Here is a 21362-nt window from a genome sequence, read left to right as displayed (position 1 = left end):
TGCTAAAAGACAGTTTATTAGCAGACACTCATCAGCCAGAAATAACCTCCTGAAAAATATCTTCCTGAAATACACCATTTGATTGGCAGTGTAAAATAAGGCAAAGGGCTTAAGATAATCTTTTTTTTTTCTTTTACAGATTTGCACCAACAATAAACTGTTATACATTCACTTGTTACTGTAGTTATGCTTTTGATCTGTCCGTATACCCACAAAACCAAGAAATCTTCTTTAGAAGGGGGGCAGGGACTGACAGAGTATTTACAAAAGTAATACTCATCATAATGCATTAGCTGTTTTGGCCAAAGATTGGCTACACCTACATAGATTTTGACCAGAACCTAAACAAAGGTTAGATTTTGGCATTGCAAAAGCCAACACTACACTGACAAAAGTTCATACAGTTACCATCACCAAAATTATTAAAGGTCTTAAAAAAGTATTATAGTGTATAGATTTGAATAATATGATTTCCCTCTTTTCTCTAGGCAAATACAACTTTTGTTACCATAAAATAAATTTCCAGTGAGCTGCAAAGGACATAACAGAGCTAAATAGTGACTACTATTTTATTGGAGATCACCCATAGGTTGTTCAGAGAATCGAATAAATCAAATCCATCTTTGCTGCCATTAAAATGACTTTTTCTTTAATCAAGGTGTTTAGTGTGTGTGGGTTGTGGGCTTTTGGTGTGTTATACACCATTTGTAACCACTTCTGATTGTGGCATGTTTACCATTTCACAGCTTAAAGATGAAACAGTAAACCAAGTTGATTTTAACTAAATGTAAATTTTTTGAATACTTGTCTGGGTTTTACGTTACGTTAAACTCAACATTTATTATATTTAATCTTTCCTTGTTTTTCTTTTTTTAACTCAGATGAAAACCTAGAGTATTTAACCTCACAACTTTTTGTTCCACTGGTCTTGTATTTAAAATGTCTGAATGTCTAAAACATTTTTAAATATCTGATTGCTTAGGACCTAAAAACTGCTGTTTTTGGGGTTTTTCTTTTGCAGTTTTAACTAGTGCACATAATATATGTAGTCTGACCTGCATCATGTTGCATATTAAAAAGAAAGAAAGAAAAGAACAACATGACTTGCCAGTTGGGTTTTGTGTTGGGAATAGTAGTTTAGCCATGTTGCACAAAGGATACGATAGCTGCAGCCTTCTTGTGTATATATTTTTATGAAAAGATGTGCAGTGGGGTTAAAAACATCTAAACAGGTAGTTCAGTACTACACATATAAACACACAGCACGGGTATGCTATGGGTAAAAATGTCCTCAGCTTGGATGGCTAACTAGGTGGAATGCAGCTCATTTGTACAGGGTCTATTATCCCATTGAGCATCAAAATGAATCTGGGATAAATAATCAAAGAGCTAATTTCCAAAATTGTACATATCCATTTATATTAAACAAAATCTTACCCTAACTCCAAAGCACCAAAGAAGATCAATTCATCACTCAAACATAGCTATTTGCACTTTTTAAATGCTGCATCAATAGTTTGCAGTCATTTCAAATTTTTTTGAGACGTGTTGGTTTTCAGCTGGTGGATATTTTGTTTTGGAAAGAAACTCTTCAGTTACACAACACTCTACACTGATATTACTGAAAGAACAACAAATGACATCAAAAAGGAAGTAACCATCACCAAGAAGAACTGAATATATATATCTATATATATATATATTTATATTTTAGAAATACATAGAAAAATATATATTCATCTGAATGCCCATTATACAATTTTACACAGTAGAGTCAGAAAAAAGCCTATATGTTGGTATTGAATAGCTATGATATATACAGAGGGGATGGGTTGCTTTATAATATTATGAGGTGGTTAAAGTGGCAGATAAAGAAGTTTGTGCAAACTTGTTATCTGTTTCTTGCTGGAAAGTCCAAATTGTACATTACTGAAAAATGTCATATGTAATATGAAAAAAGTGTTTATCTGTTTTTGTTTTTAGCCTGTATTTTTTTTTTTTTAAATTTCCAATACCATCGACTGGTAAATCAGCAACACTAATAGATATTGAGAGATATTCATAGCAACACTTTATACCCTGCTTTTAGACACCCTATTGATGGAGGACCTACAGCACATGTATGTGTTAAGGAAAAGCACAAAATGACAAAGTTAGAAGTATAAAATGCTACAATAGGCGCACACAGCTTCCAAGTGGGCAGCACTTGACACATTTAAAGATTTATAGTATTTGTAGTGTTTCATTTAGTTATATTTAGTAAAGCCATTCACATCAAATATCTGTATTAGTATGCACTGATACATAGAGGTATATTGATGCCTAACTTGCCCTAGGTCAAACAGTAAATGCAAACATTTTAAATCATGAAAGGGTTTGACTGTGAACAATTTAAGAATACCAAGGACTCAAGCTACTACATTTATGAATATTGTTGTAAGTAAGATAAGGTATGTGCTTGAAATCTATGGTAAACTTGGTGCTTAAACCATAAACACACATTTACAAATGCTATTTGACCTAGAGTAAGGCATATTTTTTAAAGCCTGTTCAACAATAATAAATCTTTTTAGAAGCTTAATGTTTACAGTTTTAAATTTCTACCTCACCATCTGCTAGTAGTGAATAAACGCTTCGCATTTTAGGACAATTTAGAGTATTTAATACAACAGCACACAAACTGTCTACAAATCAATATAATCTGCTAAAAAAAATGTAATTAAAGTGTTTTTGAGTGAAATTTGGTCTCTCTGATCTCTCTGCTAAGACGCAAAGACCTATTTGAGCATGTGAGTAAAGACTGGTATGGTAAAATTACAGTTATGGTAAAAATGTAGTGGAATGTGACTGTGAAAATGTGACGTGAAGCAGTCACGTAATTCTTAAGTCAGTATAAATCTTTAAAAGGCTTAGAATAGTTAAACATCAGATAGTCCATGTAGTAGAAGTCATATACTCGCTGTCTCTCCAAAGCGCTGACCTGTGAAAAGTAATTTTCCGTGATCTGCATAGAGGTCCGCTTGTCACTTGGGTTCCTGTCTTTAAAACTGGGCAATGTGAGGTTAGGTGGTGCCCCTGCCAATCGCAAGAGAAAGTTAGACTCTTCTTCCATGTTCTCAAACTTGCCGATAAAGTCGTAATCTATGAGGCAAGGGTTGCACAGCTGATTTGCCTGCTCCCAGTGGATGTCCATTCCTACAGGCCGGTGGACATCCAGCAGGTATTGGACAAATTCTTTAAATGTGACCCCATTTCCTGTCTTCAGGGCTGCTTTTGATGGGTTCACCCTGTATTTGGAAATGATGGGTTTCCCAAACAGGGAGTGGTAGTAGTTGTTGGGATTTTCAAACTTGTCCCGGTAAGCTGACACCATTCTCTCCAAGGGCTCACGGACAAATATGACTTTGGTGTAGGTTTGCAGACGGTGCATGATTCCCTGTTGGTCAAAGCTATCAAGCTTCTTGAGATGCTGCCCGTAGTGGACTGTGTCATGCTTAATACTCTGAGTGTTGGAGGCCTTACCCGCCAGCACCATCAGGGTTCTCTTCCAGTTGGAGCATCCTGCCTTGGGGACCTGGCAGTATAGCAACTTGTACTTGTCCTCCACAAAGATGCTTTTCACATGATGACGTGTGATGGTCTTTGAAATGCTGCTTTTGTACTTAGCACAGATTTCCTTCATCAGTTGCTGGCGTGCTTCCAGGATACCGGAGAGCTTTTGCCAGCTCTCTGGAGAAAAAAAGCCCGATGTAATGGAGGAGGACATTGGGGATGAAGAGGAAATTGAAGATGAGGATGAGACTGAGGATGAGGAAGATGAGGAAATGGTATTTTTGGTGTGTCGAATTGGAGGACTTGTTTTTAGCAGTTTGCGTTGTCTTTTCGTTACATGAAGGGAACCTATGTCCTGCTCCTGAGACCCAGGGGAGGCTGTTTTTCTGCTCTTCTCAAAATGTGGGAACTGCATTGGAGGGATCGCGCTGGACAGGATGTTTTCTGTAACTTGGAGGTCCTGGAAACTATCAGATTTGCCTCTCTCGCGGTCCCGAGTGGAAAGTGTCTGTAAAACAATGACAAAACAGGTTAGAGTTGATAGCTGCAGACCTCTTTAGACTAAACAAACAAGGACAGTTTCAGGTGGCTATGCAAAGAAGAACCATTAATATAAATATTTTTTTTATTAATATGGTATATATTATAACTTCAGTGTCAGAAATGTACCCCAGATTTTTTATTCTTCAACTAGCCACTTGATGGTGCTGTTTCACTACAGCTTAAAGGTCTAACTTTGGTACACACAAATGTCACACACTGCCCAATGCCATCTATGACCTATCAATAAACTGAGCTGTAATGCCATATAAATGTCTTATAAACACTTAATGAGGAATCCAAATTAGAATCATCTACTGCCTGATTACTATCAGATGATGCCCAAGGCCATCACGCATTCTGACATTTTATTTCAATTAAATGCTGTAATGGCATCATAAAGCCAATGGACTGGATGTATAATTTTAATTTTACAACAGACAAGGTGATGAGACCACCATGAATCTTGGTTCATCCCTCTCCAGACGTAAATGGTCATGTTCGTTCATCTGGAGGGAGGAAAGGATGGGGGGGAAGGTCCTTGTGTGTTTAAGGTGAGTGCAAGGCAGATATTGGTACACATTCTTCAGGGTTTACACCGGTGTGAGTCTCTCTCTGGTGCTGATGATCACAGCAGAGAGACAGAGAGAACAAACAGGGGTCAGCTGAAAGAACATAGTAGGAACTACCTGACCATTGTAGTTCATAGTATGAAAACAGTTTTGTACATTTTCTAAGCTACAGATCTATATTTAAAGTGGATCCTTACATGTTTTGTTCATCAAAGAGTGAAGCCCTAGACCACGTATTGTTTTGAATGTCCATATGCATACAATGTAATATTCATAGCAGGTTGTCATTAAAAATAGATGATGTATCTTTATTTATGATATAATTTATTTTATCTATGATCCAAACGGAAAAAAGTGATTATTCTGGCTAATTATCTAAGTGTTTGCACTTCCTTTTTCATTCCCAGCCATCTCATGTTGCTGAAATTTATGGAAAAACGTTAAATCTTGATGATCAGTCTTGCTCTTTTATCTTAACTTTCCCTTTTGTGTATTTTGTTTTAGCAATTTAATTGGTTGTTAATGTCTTTTTTCTTTTTAAAAACTTTCTCATTACTTGATTAAAACTGGCTTTTAAGTGATATATTCTTCTTTTTTTTAGCACTTCACCATCTCTTTTGCTAATTTTAAGTGAACTCTATTCTTTTTGTTATGTATGTTTATTCCTGATATTATTTGTGCTAATGATGAAAAATATAGCACATTAAAGCCTCAACTCAAATCCTCATTGCCTTTTATAATGATGTTTAAAACATTTAGAACACATTTTGTTGTTTACTCAAACTTTTCAAAGGTTTTAATTTTGCTTTATATGTTCAGATGAGAAAAATTCCATTTACTTTAATTCTAACTTGTTTTTGTGCAAGTTACTGGCTAATAAAAACGAGTTGAAGTCAAAATATGAAGTGATGTGGAATCACAGGGAGGGATAATCATAAGTAATAATTTCTGTAGTTAATAAAATTCAAAACCCCTAATAATTAAAAGAAATGAATGAATATGACTGTTTTTCCTTGTTAATGACCTAAAACACAGCCACATATTTATTTATATATTACACTACATCTACATAATCTACATTATGACTAATAATATACAAATAATTGTATTGTTCCTGCCCATATTGATTGCATCAATTAAAAATTCACAACATAGATGGGGAAAGTGCATGTGAACAAATGTGGAGGTGTAGGTTACAGAAACCTTAAGCTTATAAAAGGTATGTATGTAAAAGAGTGTGCTAACTGCCCCTTCTCCTCTGTGCCCAGAGCTACCAAACAAAATTTTGTTGTGTGAACACAAAATGGCAATAATCTTCTTATGAGTTTGCAAGATGCATCTGCAGTTTTTAGGCAGAGTCAGGAAAACCATTATGTATTTGTTTTAACTGCTTGTTAATGCAAATACCTAAGCAGACAAACACTTGGAAACAACTCCTTGCATGTTGGCACGACTAAGACAAAGTGCTGAAGTTTAAATCTAGCAACAGAATTGGGAAGAAGATTTAGGAGACTTTGAACATGGAATGATTGTTGGACCCAGTCAGACTGGTTGGAGTATTTTAGAAACAACTGATCTGCTGGGATTTTCCCACATAACCATCTCTAGGGTTTAGAGAGAATGATCTGAAAAAGAGAAAATCTCCAGTGAGCAGCAGTGCTCTGAGAGAAAATGCCTTGTTAAAGTCACAGGTCAAAGGAGAAAGACGAGACTGCTTCAAGCTGATAGGAAGGCAGTATTAATTCAAATAACTACCTATTACATCCAATGTATTCAGAGGAGTGTATCTGAACACACATTTATCCTTGAATTAAATGTGCTACAACAGCAGCAGAAGACTACACTGGTCTCACCAAAATTTGACAATAGAAGATTGGAAAAACATTGCCTGCTTTAATGAGTCTCGGTTTCTACTGTGACATTCAGATGGCAGGATAGGAATTTGGCATAAATAACATAAAAGCATGGATCCAGCCTGCCTCTTAATAATGGTTCAGGCTAGAGTTGGTGGTATAATGGTGTGGGGGGTATTATGTTCTGGCCCTATTAGTACCAACTGAACATCGCTTAAATGCCGCAGCCTGAATGTTGTCTCTAACCATATCTGTCCCTTTATGACCACAGTGTACCCATCTTCTGATGGCTGCTTCCGGGCAGGATAACCCATCATGATACAAAGCTCAAATAATCTCAAAATGGTTTTTTGACCATGACAGTGAGCTTACTGTACTCAAATGGCCTCCACAGTCACCAGATCTTAACCCCTGGGATATGGTGGAACGGGAGGTGAAGCCAAGAAATCTGCAGCTACTGTGTGATGTCATGCCAGTATGGACTAAAATCTCTGGGGAATGTTTCCAACACTGTGTTGAAGAATTAGGGGAGTTCTGAAGGCCAAAGGTGTACCAATTAACATCTGTGTTCATGTCTCTAAAATACATATATCATTGAACAGACAGAGTTGATAGTAGGATAGCATAGAGGAAGCTGCTGAGCTCCAACAGTAACCATCTCCTCTCATCTAAAGATTGAAAAGAAGAACCTTTGCCCTTGACGCCTCTGCTGGGAAAATGTTTTGAGGACTTATGAAACAGCTGAATTATTTGGGAATGCTAGGCAGCACTGTGTCTGAACCTTTGGAAGCATCATTCCAAAGGTGATGCACAGTTAAGAGAGCATTACATTATGCTTTTCTGCCTCTGGGCCTGGGCATTTTGGCATCGTCACAGCGAAAATGAACTCCCACATTTAAAACAATATATTAAAGGATACTGTCATGATGCCAGGCGATGCAAGCGTAAGCGTAAAATGACCCCAAACATTAAAGTAAATCTACCGAATAACTTCAAACAGAGCAACCAACAGAAAGAAAATCCACCTTTTGGAGTGGCCCCATCAGGGACCTTAATCCAACTGAGAAGCTGTGGAATCAAAAGAAAACAGTTCATGCCAAAAAAATATGGCTGAATAGAAGCAGTTATTTAAGGAAGATTGGTCCAAAATGGCTTCTGAACAATATGCAGGTCTGATCTTGCAGTTATAGAACGGACCTCCTGTTTGATGACTCAAAACAAGATTTCTCCAGGTATTAAATCAAAGGGTTCAATTATTGTTGTTATTGTTATTTTTAAATATTGTGAATATTTAATGTTAAATAAAGGAAATCATATTTGTATGTTACTATATAAGCTTAAGCCCATGTGGATGTATTTGTGACTTGGATAAAGAACACAATGTATACTTTTTACACCTGAAAAACACTGAAAATAGTAAAACAAAAAGAATAAATGCAAAAAAAAAATTTTGCTGTGGGAGAACAGAGGAAAAAAAACTCCAGGTGTGATAATACCCCGAGGAAACTGGCCTGGTGCAACTGGGATCGTTTACTCACTAAACTCAGCTTCAGTCTGACTGGCTGAATGCACAGTGTGAGGTCAGCCTTTCTACACAGATGCTATCAGACACGCTGAGAGGTACAAGGCTGACAATCACTTTTTTTTTTGCAATAGATAACAGGTGGGAGCAACCTGTGTGTATGTGTTTTGGGAGAAATGGAGTAAACACATACCTCTCTGGATTGCCGTGGAGTACTTCCAAGCTTCACGCCTGGAGAGAGAAGAGAAAAAAGACAAGAAAATCAGTGCTTAGGCAAACAACATGTATTTTTGTCCTCATAGAAGAAGCTGGGAACCTCAAATACACCTCAGACAACCTCCAATAATTTAGTGCTTCTGTTCAGTTAGCACATCTTCTTTCATCCCGAGCAAACTAACACTGCTTTTCTGGTGCAAAGAGGTAGGATAGGTAATATTATCTGAGTAATGAGTTGCCACCAAGCATGAATAGCTGGTAAATGAGCTGTGCTCCCTGTGATAAGCCCTTTTCAGTGAAATGTGGGGAAAAAAACCCTAAACAAATAAAACTGAACTTTAACTAAAAATGAGAGACCCAAAAAAACAACAAAGCGAAGTAACAAAAAGTTTTTTTTTTAAAAAGAGGCCAATTACAAACCAAAAGAGAGAATGACACACAAACTGAAAGATACATGTTGTTGAAATTTTAGAAATCAACAGGAGAGTGATGGAGACATATAGACTGGTTATGTGGCAGCCTTGGTGACAGGTGGATGTGTATTGGCAGATGTGCAGCAGCAGGACAGACGATGTGCTTAGTGGTCTGTCTCCGGCTGGACATCTCTTTTTCCTTAGGTACCCCACCCCTCACCTCACTCCCTTTCCCACCCCTCCCATCTGATATGTAATCAGGCTGACAGCTCTGAATGGGGCTGCATGGCTGCTGATGGGGTGAGCGAAGACACCTCTGCCTGAGTGGCTTGTCACTTCCAATATGAGGATGGAAGTGATAGGAACCTGCATTGGGTGGGGGGGGGGGGGGGGGGGGGGGGGGTGCTGAAGATGCAGGCCACAACCTTTCCTAAGTGATGAGATGTGCAGAGCCCTATCTCACACATCTCACACTTAAACACGCCTCAGTGGGGATAGAATAAAACATGTTGCCTAGATGCAGTGTTGTTTTAGATTAGTATGCGCTAGAGAGCTCTCTGTTGCTGTCTGGCTCTGTGTGTTGAATCTTTGTCTTCATTCTTCTGAATGAGACACTGGAGGAAAAGGCTAAGGAGGAAAAAGAAGAGCGGCAGACTAGGGAAGCGGCATGTGACATTTCCTGATCGTGTTTGGGTGCTGCCAAAACATTTGATCGCTTAACACTAAAAAGAGCAGGATGGGCATCTTGAATTTCACTTTATATTGAAACGCGAACATATAAATATTTATCATAACACACGCAAATATTATTGTCAGGCAGACACATCCTAGCACAAAAATAGTAACGGTCTGTGAGAGTCTGTTGTTCTAAAGTGAGCCCCTGGTAGCACCAAGCATCTTGTCAAGACACATGCGTGGTTATCGATCTTGAAAACCCCATCAAGGGAGTAATTGAAATCTCCAAAGGTTTAATTGGTTTCTTCTAGGAGGTGTTTTGTCTGGCTGTTGATACATATTTGTCCAAGCTTGTGATACGATGACTATATCACCTTCCTGCTTCGTCCTGCACACTCAGTCTGAGAGAAAATGTTAAACATTTTAGTGAATCATTAACAGAACTGTGAGGCGATAAGATAAGATATGGGAAATCCTTATGATACATAATTGTGACACTAATAACATTTTTAATATTGCTCCTTTATTTATATAATTTGTTATGCAAATGCAAAGGCTGGAGAAACAGGAAAAAAGAAGTGAAACAAGGCATTTAAGCCTAATGCCTTGAAATGAGCATGAAGGATAATTTGTTGTCATGTTCAGCACTTGTGAGTTGTTAAAATTGATTTGAAAATGACTCTGACATGGCTTGATTTGATTAAAATGCTGTTGCAAAGAGGGTTTGAATTTCAGTGCTGAAAATGCAATTCTCTCAAGTTGGGAGTCAAAATTACATTTCAAGAGGAAAAACATTTTTCCATGACAGCGTATAACAGAAACAAATAATATGACATTGTAAACAGGATTTCAGGAGGCTTTGTAAACATCATTTATCTTTGTAGTATGTATTTGGTTGTGCTGTTTGATTGTAATTTCACACTCAGTAAATTCTACTCAGTATAACTAAGCTATTGATTTCAACTCCTGTGCAGTGAAACAGTAATGATTGATAATTGTGATACATTTACCCTTTCAGATTCACATATAGATATAAAAGCTACAGTTAATGTCTATCCTTTTTTATCTCCCAGAAGTTATATTAATAATCTGATGAAGCCAGAGGTCAAAACTGTATCCAGATTTGTTAATGTACACTGCGTCATTCACAAAAGGGACTTGCTACAGCAGTACCACATGTAGGTACCACATGCCGCCTCCCTAGTCAACCAATAAAGTTAAGGTTGTTTTTACACCTAGATATTAAATGTCACTTTCTGGTAGTTCTCCTTTTGAAGCTCTAAAGGTTTCCAGTAAGCAAGTCTACATGCAAGATATGGCATTTATAGCAGAGATCAAAAGAAGTCATGTGTTAAGCTTTGCTTTGATTTTCAGGTATCTGACTGTAAATTTTTTTGATGATAGAGAACTATTAAATAGCACAATCTCCTTTTGAGTCTTGTCCTCTGTTGCCCTCTAAAATAACCTTGAGCTGCCACCACTTTTTCACAGACATAGCCATGAATATTCATGCAGACAACCCAGCATTACTGCATAAGCAAAGGCCACATCATTAGCAGATCCATTATCATCCTTCCCTCTCACATATCCTTACGCAACTCTCTAACAGAGACATACATCAAAGATTATCTTTTTCCCTGTCACTGCCACCGAGGAGGAGCAAAGGACAAAAACAATGCGAAATAATGAGCTTGTTAAGTGAAGGACTGTGGCCCTATGTTCTGGAAGAACTTGTTAAATGCCTGTTTTTTTTTTTTTTTTTTTTTCCTAAATGACATCAGAAACAGCAGTATGCGACATTACGTGATGGCAGAGCTTCAGTTCATCCTTTGTCTTTTTTTTTTTTTTTTTTTTTAATAAATAGGACAGGGGGAATGAATGAGAGAAAGAGGGGGAGAGAAAGAAAGAAAACCAAAGGGGAGAAGAGACGGTGAGAAGGGGGGGGAAGAGAGAGAAAAAAAAAAAAAAGAACTCCTGAGTCACCTGTATGGAGAAAAAAACAAACAAACAAACAAAAAAAACAAACAGAGGAGACAGCAAACAACAAAGAGCAACATAATAATAGAGAAAACAAAGCACCATCACAATAAACTAGCTAGTCATAGATATCAATATTTACTAAATAATAAACGATATTGTGCAGCACGCAAGATAGACAGCGCACAGTGTGCTTTGAGGCAGCAGCCTGTTTTTAACTAGTGAAGGGCCAGGAGGGTTCTAAAAGCCAGACAAGGCGTGTCCTTCTCCAGCCTACAATTCAGACTAGTGATGCTGCGCCACTATAAACCTTTCATTAGTCATTCAGCACACTAAGGCACTGTGACCCCAACCAGCTGCACTCCTCTCTCTCTCCCAACAAACCACCCACACCTGCACTCTGCACACACGCTCCTCCTCCACTTGACTCTGTGTGGGAATACAAGGCTCTGGTATGCTGGAAAGACGCTTGAGAATGGTGGTATTAGGCTTTGAGCTCTGGTCCATTGATGTTTTAACTTGTTGTGGTAAGAGATAAAACGATGTTTTAAAATCCTCCAGGACTGGGCCAGAGAGAGCAGCTGCTTGGGGGGAGGAGGAGGTGATGGGTGAGCAATCAGTGAAGCGAGATTAAAGATGTGCTTGCAGAGACTCTCTAAAGACCAAACACAGACCATCTAGAATTTGTGTGCCTTGTCTTCTGAAGATTAGCTTGTGAGAGGAAGCCACACAAAGCACAGGTTTGGCGAAAAATGAATCAGTAACAGATTTCTAATCCAACCATTGACAACATACTGTAAATGAAGAAAACACACACACACACACACACACACACACACACACACACACACACACACACACACACACACTAGACAAATGATTTCCTCTAGTTTAGTGATACAAACTACATTCTCTTTTAATGACAACATCTAAAAACTCTTCAGTATGAGTCCTACAGGAGGACATGATTACACAGCCTATCTGAAAAACTGATTTGAAACTATATTATCATGCCTTTATATAGAAATCAAGGAAATGTGGTGGACAATGACACACCAGTGATATAAAGATCCCAGAAAAATAAACAAGAAGCAAAGGGTATGTGTGTGTGGGAAGCACACTACTAATGTTGACAACTGGTCTGAAGCTTTGACATGTTTGACTTAAAAATAAATAAAAATACATAAATAAATACAAATAAAACCAACAAAAAACATGTCATTTCACCTCATAAAACAAATAAAACAAAGGAAGTGCCAGAGCATCTTCTTCTGTTGGACTCAACAATTGATAGCCAGTCTCCTAGGCTTTTATTGTAGCTGTTTTTATTTTTTCTTTATATGTGTTTGAAGTTTTCATTACTGTGAAAATCTGACGAGCTGGTGACTTCAGTTTACCCGATTGAGCATTGCGTGGGTAGCATGGTAATAGCATTTTAAACTCCCTTTCCTCCAATTTTAACCTTTGAAATATAAAGCCAGTCAAAATGTGGAACATTGTCTCAACATGTAGGTCAAGGGACAGAGGATAAAAATGTTTTACAGTGCCAAATAAAGTGGGACACTATAAAAACAACATAGACTCACATATTGTACGTCATGGTCTGTGTCTTAACTGCTAAACTAAAAAGACTCCACATGAAAGCAGTAGGACTAAAAACAATGAGGATAAATTCTCTATTTCCAACAACTTTAAACAGTTTGTTTTTATAAAAAAAATCCCAAAACAAAACAAAAAGGAATCTTTAAGACTGACAGGACTGATGATTTGATTTATATCGTTATATAGAGAAATATTGACTGAAGTGAAAAATGATCATGATAAGATTTTTTCCCATAATGCCCAGTTCTGGGTCCAGGTCACAGAGGCAGCTGTCTAAGCAGAAACACACAGACCTTTCTCTCCTCAGCTAACAGCTCTAAATCTTATACAAGCCAACAGAGATGACGCGCCGTGTCCCTGAAGCCACTATAGGCAGCTGAAGGTCAAATAGTGAGGGGACCCGCCTTCAACTGCTGAATGATCGACAAAGCTCCTCCTTTGGGTGGTGGGCCCACAGGAGGGTATACATAGACTTTACCTCCCCCAAGGACCCCCGAAAAACAACACAATCATGAACACAACACAATCGTGTTTAACATAATAAGGAAAGCCTTTGTGAAACAGATTTATTGGAGACAGTGCCACTGTTCTACTGGTCCACCAATAATGGCACATAATATATGTGTAGTGGTCTAAAAGAATGTCTCAACAGATAAAAACAGAAGATGCCATTCTTTTGGATGAAAATATCTGTCAAGTTGCTTCCTATTGTTTGTTTTTTTTGCTGCAGTTTTGCAGGGTCGTATCTTCTTTTGTATTACATTATTTGGCACTTCACTTATTTTCTTTGTGTCCTAATTGTCCTATTTTAGCCTTTATTGTTTGTACTTTGTTTCCAGTGTAGGATAATTACAAGATTCAGGGTCTGTAATTTTTGCTTTGACTTTTCTCAACTTTGCTGGAAGTCCTTCTCTTCAAAAGGTTATCGAAAGCTGTGATTTGTTAAAGTTGCTTGATTGACACTTGTTGATATTACCGTGATGCTGATAATAATGCCATGATCTTCTGACTTCCTTGGCCATTTTAACTGCTCTTCAAAGGGCTCATACAAGGGTTTACAGAGTTAGTGGCATTCATCAATTACATGTTGTTTAACATGCCACATGAAGGCTTCCCTTCCACAACTGACCAAAATCAAGGTCAGCTTCTGTGAGGCCTTTTATATCATCAGGAATGTGCTCTCTCAACTGAAATTCGAATGAAAATGATGGCACTCCCTCCAAGTCATGTTAAATCATTGTGCCATTCATGTACCATAAATAACACATGGTTTAGCTCTTAACTGTCAGTGGCAGAATACAGACTCAGCATACAAAGTCTCAATCCACATTCAGTGAGATGAAACCCAAGCTCCACTATGATGTGAGGTTGCGGTGCTACGCTGACATCTTTGTGCTATTTTAATGGCACTTTCTGCTCTGAGACAGTGCGCCTGCACAGCTTGTGTACTTTTGCATTGATCATATTGCCCCAGCATGAGTTTATGACTGGGTTAAAAATGCCACTCTGGGAAGTAGCAAGTTGTATTAAGAGTATATTTTTTGATTCTAAATTCCAGTTCGATTTTTATTGATTATTTGAAAGCTGGAACTAAAGGCTGTAATTTACTTTATGCTATTAAAATTATTTTGAGGTGTCAACGGAGGAGCCTTTTTACTCTAAACTGATACACTGTTTAGCACTTTAGGAGTAAATCTGCTCATACAGATCCCAAATAATATCATACTGAATTTAATGATAAAGAGAAGCTGTCTCTGTGGGGCAGTGGTAATATATATAAATATGATATGCTTCAGTCTCCAGCTTCTTTTTCTGTACAAGCTTCAGATTCTTTTCTCATGCTGTTAACTCAGGCACAGAACACAGCAGGAGGGGAAATAATGAACTAGGAAGATGGGAAGCTGCTGAACGGGGATATCAAATATAGCACTGATTACCGTCATGACAATTCTTTTTGACAACATTATATTCTGAGAGTCGATCGTACTTAGGGTGCTTTCAAGGTTAGAAGATACAAAAGCTTCCTAGGGCAGATTTCCATGGAAACAGAGAGCCAGTGAGCTGTGTGTGGGGGTGTGGTGGGAGGTGGCTTGTTTTAATACCGTGTAGAGAAAAGGGCCTGGCAGCTTGCATGAGGAGGGATGTGTAAACAAATGCTACCTGTCAGCTGCACGCTCAGGGTTAAGTGAATTATCTGGGCCGAGACAAGCTGCAAAGCGGCTTTAATTGGCACATATCTTATTTAGATGCTGCAGAGCTCTTGAACTATAGGCACAGTGCACACACTGCAGTACTCTCTTTATGAACTCCCTTGCCAATGGCAATAGGATGCCTATGGGATACAAACATAGTAAGGAGAGATGTTGTCAAGCTTTTTTTTAGAATCCTGAAATTTCTCTAAAATTTCCATGAAGTCCTTCTTTGTGCCGTACTGAAAGTGAACAGGAATGGTTAGATAAAAAAAAGGATTCCTGTGATGATTGTTACAAGACAACCTTAATACAGGACTTCACCATATCCTCTATATAAGATATTTGGACAATGAGAAAATGTGCAGTTTTTCCTCTGCAAACGACCAGAGTAGATTTTAACTAAAAAAGGAAGAATATGATTGAAGTGTAGACTTTTAGCTTTCATTCAATTAGTTTAAAAAATTGCATTAACTGTTTGGAAATTACAGACATTGCAATACATAATTCCTCAATTTCAGAGGCTCAGAAGTATTTATAAATGTAAGGATTCTTTACTATACTTGGTAGAAAATCATTTGCAGTCAATGACTGCTTAAAGTCTAGAACCAAAGTACATGTCCAAATGCTGAATTTTCTCACCTGGGATGCTCTGCCGGGTCTTTAGAGCTGTGACCTTCAGTTGCTGCTTGTTCTCTGCCAAAACACAAGTTTTGTCTTCAATAACTGGCCATTGAAGAATATTCTATTTTGCTGTGTTGAAAAACTCTTGGGTTGCTTTTGCTGTTTGCTTTGGGTCATTATCTTTCCCTGTAGAGGTCATTTAAATTAAATGGTTTACGGGCACTGACCTGACTTTTAAGCATAGCCCACAATTTTCAATAGTGTTAAGGTTTGGCGCTTGGAAAGGCCATTCCAGAACTCCAAAACCAGCTTTGATGTGTTTGAGTCATTGTAATGTGTCAGCTAGCTGTTGAGTCTGACCATAAGATTTTCCTCCAGAAGGCATTTGGCTTGTCCATGTGGACAGCTGCAAATTCCAGCTAAGCTTGAGGGTCTCGACTTTGGAGCAGGGTTTGTTTTTCTTGGTTGGCACCCTCTCAGTCCACGGCAATGTAAAACTTTTTTTTTTTTTTTAGAAGAAAATACCCTCTTTCCCATATGAGACCTCATATGAGTTACTTAGTTTTACATTCATTAGAACCTTAAAATGATTTTAAGGTTTCATTATTTTTCCCCCACAACTTATTTAATACAGCATGAAGTTCTTCTTGCAAATTTAAGTCGACTGTAAAAGCCAAATTCTAAACTAAAATTCTACCATGTGTGGAGATGACTCCAACGGTGCACCTTCTGTTACAAATATTTAGAATATGCAGATGACACAGGGAGTCCTCATTAACTCTGTTGTGGCCTATCAGGAAATCAATTATGGGTTTTCTTTCCTTCCCGTACCTCATAGTCATGGAAACAAAGGAAATGCTGATCAGCTCCTCTTCTACAAACTCGTGTTCTATCATTCACATCACAAATTCACCTTAAAAAATGACCTCATTTACAGCAATCTGAAATAACCTCATTAACATCAACAAACCCTGCCAATATTGGGATTAAATCATCTGTAAACAAAGTACAGCCCTAAATCCTGTATAGCATAAAGTCAGACATTGTGTAAAGTAAATGTATTTGCTTATTTGCTGAGGTTAGAATCACAAGCAGAAACAAATTCCTAAAATTTGACACACAATTGACCAAGACTTGCTCTTCCCACTCATATTTGTTGGGATATAACATCTTCTGCCCTTTGTGGAAAGCATGCACAATTTTCACTTCACTCTTCTACTCTGCCTCCTGCTTATAAAGGACAATCACGTACAGAAGGACCTGCATCAGCAAAAGCTTTATTTCCCTTATCCCCACTTCACGTTACATTCAAATAAATAAATACACAGCAAACAAGATCTCCAAAACATTTTAGAACTTGCATATTCAGCTAGTTTGGGCACATCACTTAAACATGGGAGAAGATATTGTTTCCGTACACTGTTGGACCATGGACAGCTCCTGGTGCTGAAACAGAGGCTTGCTTTCCCTGAGAGGAAACTTTACCTGAATAGGAAACTATTAGCTAAAATTGGAACTGGATATACAGACAGACAAACTGTGTTGCCCTCAGTTTTCATGATCCACCATATTTTTTTCCTTCCTGATGGCTCTTAATAAAAAAGAGATGATGGCTTCGACTGCTTGCTTCAAACAAATACAAAGTACTCAGACCATAATTGCGTACCCTTAGTGGCATATTTTTTATTTTTACAAACTCATTTACAGCTTTGTGCACTAGCTCTTAGAGGGATTAGATCACACGCTTGATGACCCCTTTTAAGTTTTTCCACCCATATTTTTCATTTCTTCTAGATTAAAGTCAAAGCGTAATCCTTTTATCACGACCTGTTGGTACACTAGTGGCGTGCTGAGGTGCTGTGATCAGATGCTGCTATGTCTTCGTTAAGTCTCTGTGCTCCCCTGTTCACCTCTATTTGCAGTGAGATTGGGAACTGGAATTGGCCCTGTCACTGTTTACGCTGGCCTCTCATTTGAGTTAGCTTCACGTTCTCTTACACACCCCTTGTTTTGCTGTCAGAGCACTACTGATTACAGCTGGGACTGATGAGTCCAGACATGTGAGTAAAGCACAGGGACCTTGGCTGAATACTAAGTGAATATTTTGGAGGCTGCCTCAACATATTGGTAGATCAGCAACTTTGGTATTTGCCCTGCGCCTACAGTTTATGTCCATACATCATACCATCATGAAAAAGGATAAAACAATAAATCCTGAACCAAGTGCAATCATTATAATCCCACTAAGATCTTGCCCTGATAATTTATGCCTTATTACACTAAAATACATTAAAACTTCAAAAAAAATTGTAATAACAACAAATGCATTAAATGCAACTAAAACTAAAAATTAGAGGATAATATTGTAATGCAGTGTTTGATTTGTATGCTGTAGTCAGACAAAGGATTCATGCAGAGAAAATCCACAGATTTAAAAAATTACACAGCCACTCTGGCCAATATTATTTCTTTTCTAAAATAACTTTAGCTCTATTGAACTAGATTAGTTTCACTATGACACATAATTGTAACTATTTGGAAATAGTTACAATCTCAGAAAATTATGATCAGGGGCAAATTTTAGCTGCTAACATTTTTAGCATAGTTCAGCAGTGAACTGTTGGGACTTCACTTTTTAGTGATCTTGTAGTTGCGATTGTTTTGTCCAAGACAACCCACGGGCTAAAGATTACATCACAACCTTGTAAGGCTGGTCAGCATGCAGTAATTTAAATGAAATCACAGAGTTGTAAGACCATTTCTTTTGAATTACATATCGTGCTGCTAACAATGACCTTTATCTCTCCCCACTACTTCAGAGAAACATGTAATTGGAGTTGGGAAGGCAGCTTAAGAGTCTGGACACTAAAGTGTAAACAGCTCAGATTGATTAGCTGTCATAAAAAAACATGCATTATGAGGTGGGAATAGCAGGAGCGTCACCTGGGTTTATGCCTCCAGGAAACCTTATTTCTCCATCAGTTATTCTTAAGCCATCCATTCTTAAAGGTGAGTCTACCAGCTCACCTTTGGGCTTCAGTCACTCCACAAATAAGAACATTCCAGGCCTTCACAGGATCTCCTGATTAGCTTCAAGCGCTTTCTTGTTTTCCTGTTATTGGCTTCAGTTTTCCACTGCATCCCTTCCATTAGTATTCTTTCCCCTGCAGATGCTGATCCTTTATTCTGCCCTCCCCTAAGTGTTTTATCTCCTATCGTCCATTGACTCCCCTCCCTTCCTCTTTAGTGCATCACCTCTAGCTTCCAGACTCCAACCTATAATTTCCTCTTTCGCCTCTCTATGCCATTTGTGCTGCACTCCAGCTACATTCGTGATAACCGGTAAAAAAGGAAAATAGCACCAAACAATAAACAGAACTACAGACCTACAACTTTTGTATAGCTAGAGCTACAACTGTTACAGCAGCAGATTTCTCACTTTGTTCAGTCCTGCACAGATAATGAAAATAAAAGTTCCCTTCGTAAATGCATTTATTCCACAGAGACCTGTAGTCTCACAGTGCTGTGTGTGGTTGGGCTCTGACAGGCAGTGAGGTGTGTGTGAACATCTGAGCAGAGCAGCACTTACTCAGCCCCTCACAGCTCTGTGCTAATGAGAGGTGTATATGTGTGTATGTGAATGCTGCAAAGGGCTGTCACATTGACTGACTGACACTCCTTTATGCCTGAAATAACTCTTACACACGTCAGGTGGATGTTGCCCCAAGGTCCCCGGAGCTGAGATGTCATTTAAGAAACGCAGCCTACATACTGCTGACTACCAACCCACTGCTGTGCCTATTGAGGAGAAAACAAAACAAGAACTAAAGCGGCACTGCTGGGGCAAATTCTAAGACTAGATAAGACCAAAAATTGCTGAAAATGTGGAGCTAATCTGTCATTGCTTATGCAATTTCTTTTTCTTTTTTTGTTTTTTAACACCAAAACACTGAAATGACTGATACACTGCTTCAGGATGTTTTGCATGCCACACTTAGGTTTGTGTTCTCCAGTGCAGGGATCCAAACTAGCATTATGTTCACATCATCTGTCTAAGCCTCTGCTCTTTGCTCTGTACTGCCTACTGCACCAATAAGCAGAAGCAATACAAAAAATCTTCCTGTCATGAATCTGACACCTAGCAGCTGACTGTAAAACATTGCCGAGTAAACCACTATGGAGTATGAATTCAGTTTGCAAGCATTTTATATTTTATTTCTTTCTTTTGCTTTCCATGCAAAGCACCAGGCCAGGTATTCAAATATACAGTGTTGCTCTGACAATCTGCTGAAAACCATAGCAAAACATCTTCGATCCAACAGTACACTCCTGGTCTCAGACTGAGTCTGCCTGATTACCTGGTTTCAGCATTTAAAATACTCATTGAGCCCCAAGCCCTCCCTCGTTCTGCTATCTCAGACTCCTTTCTTCTCCCTGTCAGGGAAAATGCCAGAGAGGTGCAGTGAGAGCCGTGCTCCGCTCCCAGTGCTGGTAATTTGACAGCGAGCAGAGAGGGTGCAGAATAATTGGAATAGCATTTGCGTGTCAATGTGACACTGACGAAAAGAGCTCAACATTTAACGTCAGAGGAAAAACGGAAAGTCAGAGATTTCTGGAATAGATTTCACAAGTTGTCTAGAAGTAGTGGGTTAATCAGACAAACCAGACAACTGGCCTTTTGTCAGAGCTGTTTGTGTCTGATGCTCTGAGAGAACAGACTGGAGCAACAGCAAATGATGATTCTGGCCAAACAGTGGGTCTTGTGAACAACAAGCCAATTCTGGCCAGAGTTGGGAATTGGTGATGGTTTTAATTGGACTCAACTCAGTGGGACAGATGCATTGAGAGACGGTTGGATGATATGACTGGCAGCTTTCATGGAGTGATATTTTTCCGAGTGATGTGTCACATAAATTTCAGCAACAATGGTGCTTTCGTACAATTTAGACAATAGAGGCTGGCAAGTTGAAGAGACATATTAATTTTTCTGAGCCTACTTTGTGTTCCACTTCCTGTAAGAAAAGTCTACATTAAAAGCTCATTGCGTAACTTATCATCAAGAGGAAGACAAAACTTTACGACTACAGGTTACAGCCTATAGGATGGTGCTGGCTTTCCAGTGAAGACAACTTTTTGTCCCTCTTGTCATACTGGCCGCTGCTGCCAGTCTTGGAACTGTGGGACAGCAGTGTAATGAGCAGGATTACCAAGGGAGACTGGCAGGAATAGTACGGTATCAAAGGAAATCCAGTCAGTGAGGGATATTCAGACAGCAGTCCCATTCTTTTATTCATTGCCTGTGTGCCCAGAATGACTCAGCTCACTCTCCTGCTGTCAAACCCTGTCATTATCCATTAGTGTGTTTCTGTCTCGCCAGGGACCGCCCACTGCTACCGCTGGCATGCACAAGAAGGTGAATTAATGTTTGTGTGTGCGTGTGTATACGTTATGATCAGGTGCACATATAGAGTATGGTGTGTAGTCGTTTGTGCTTGTTCACTCTGTGTACACACCTGAGGTTAGAGTTTGCCCTCGAGACTGCTGGTAGTGGGCAGGTTTTCTGCTACGATTGTTGTAACACCGAGACTTTGATAAGCGGTATCAAAGCCTTCATTAAGGCTATTCAG

The 21362-nt window shown here is 38.7% G+C and overlaps 1 protein-coding gene across 2 annotated transcripts in view; it reads right to left on the bottom strand.

Moving 5' to 3' along the window:
* chst8 (carbohydrate (N-acetylgalactosamine 4-0) sulfotransferase 8) overlaps positions 1-21362 on the bottom strand; it is a 78624-nt gene continuing 57262 nt past the window's right edge. Inside the window, exons 2-4 of one of the 2 annotated variants that reach the window (XM_076874782.1) lie at positions 15754-15807; positions 8233-8270; positions 1-4060 (exon numbers count right to left, since the gene is read on the bottom strand). In XM_076874782.1, coding sequence (XP_076730897.1) covers positions 2888-4060; positions 8233-8270; positions 15754-15807 — 1265 coding nt within the window. In that variant the 3' untranslated portion in view covers positions 1-2887. The remainder of the gene's footprint in view (positions 4061-8232; positions 8271-15753; positions 15808-21362) is intronic. The other variant, XM_076874817.1, reaches the window with a different exon arrangement.

The sequence above is a fragment of the Maylandia zebra genome, linkage group LG1 (assembly GCF_041146795.1).
Source record: "Maylandia zebra isolate NMK-2024a linkage group LG1, Mzebra_GT3a, whole genome shotgun sequence".
Lineage (NCBI taxonomy): Eukaryota > Metazoa > Chordata > Actinopteri > Cichliformes > Cichlidae > Maylandia > Maylandia zebra.
The sequence above is the reverse complement of the archived record's forward strand: the minus strand, read 5'-3'. Positions and strand labels throughout refer to the sequence as shown.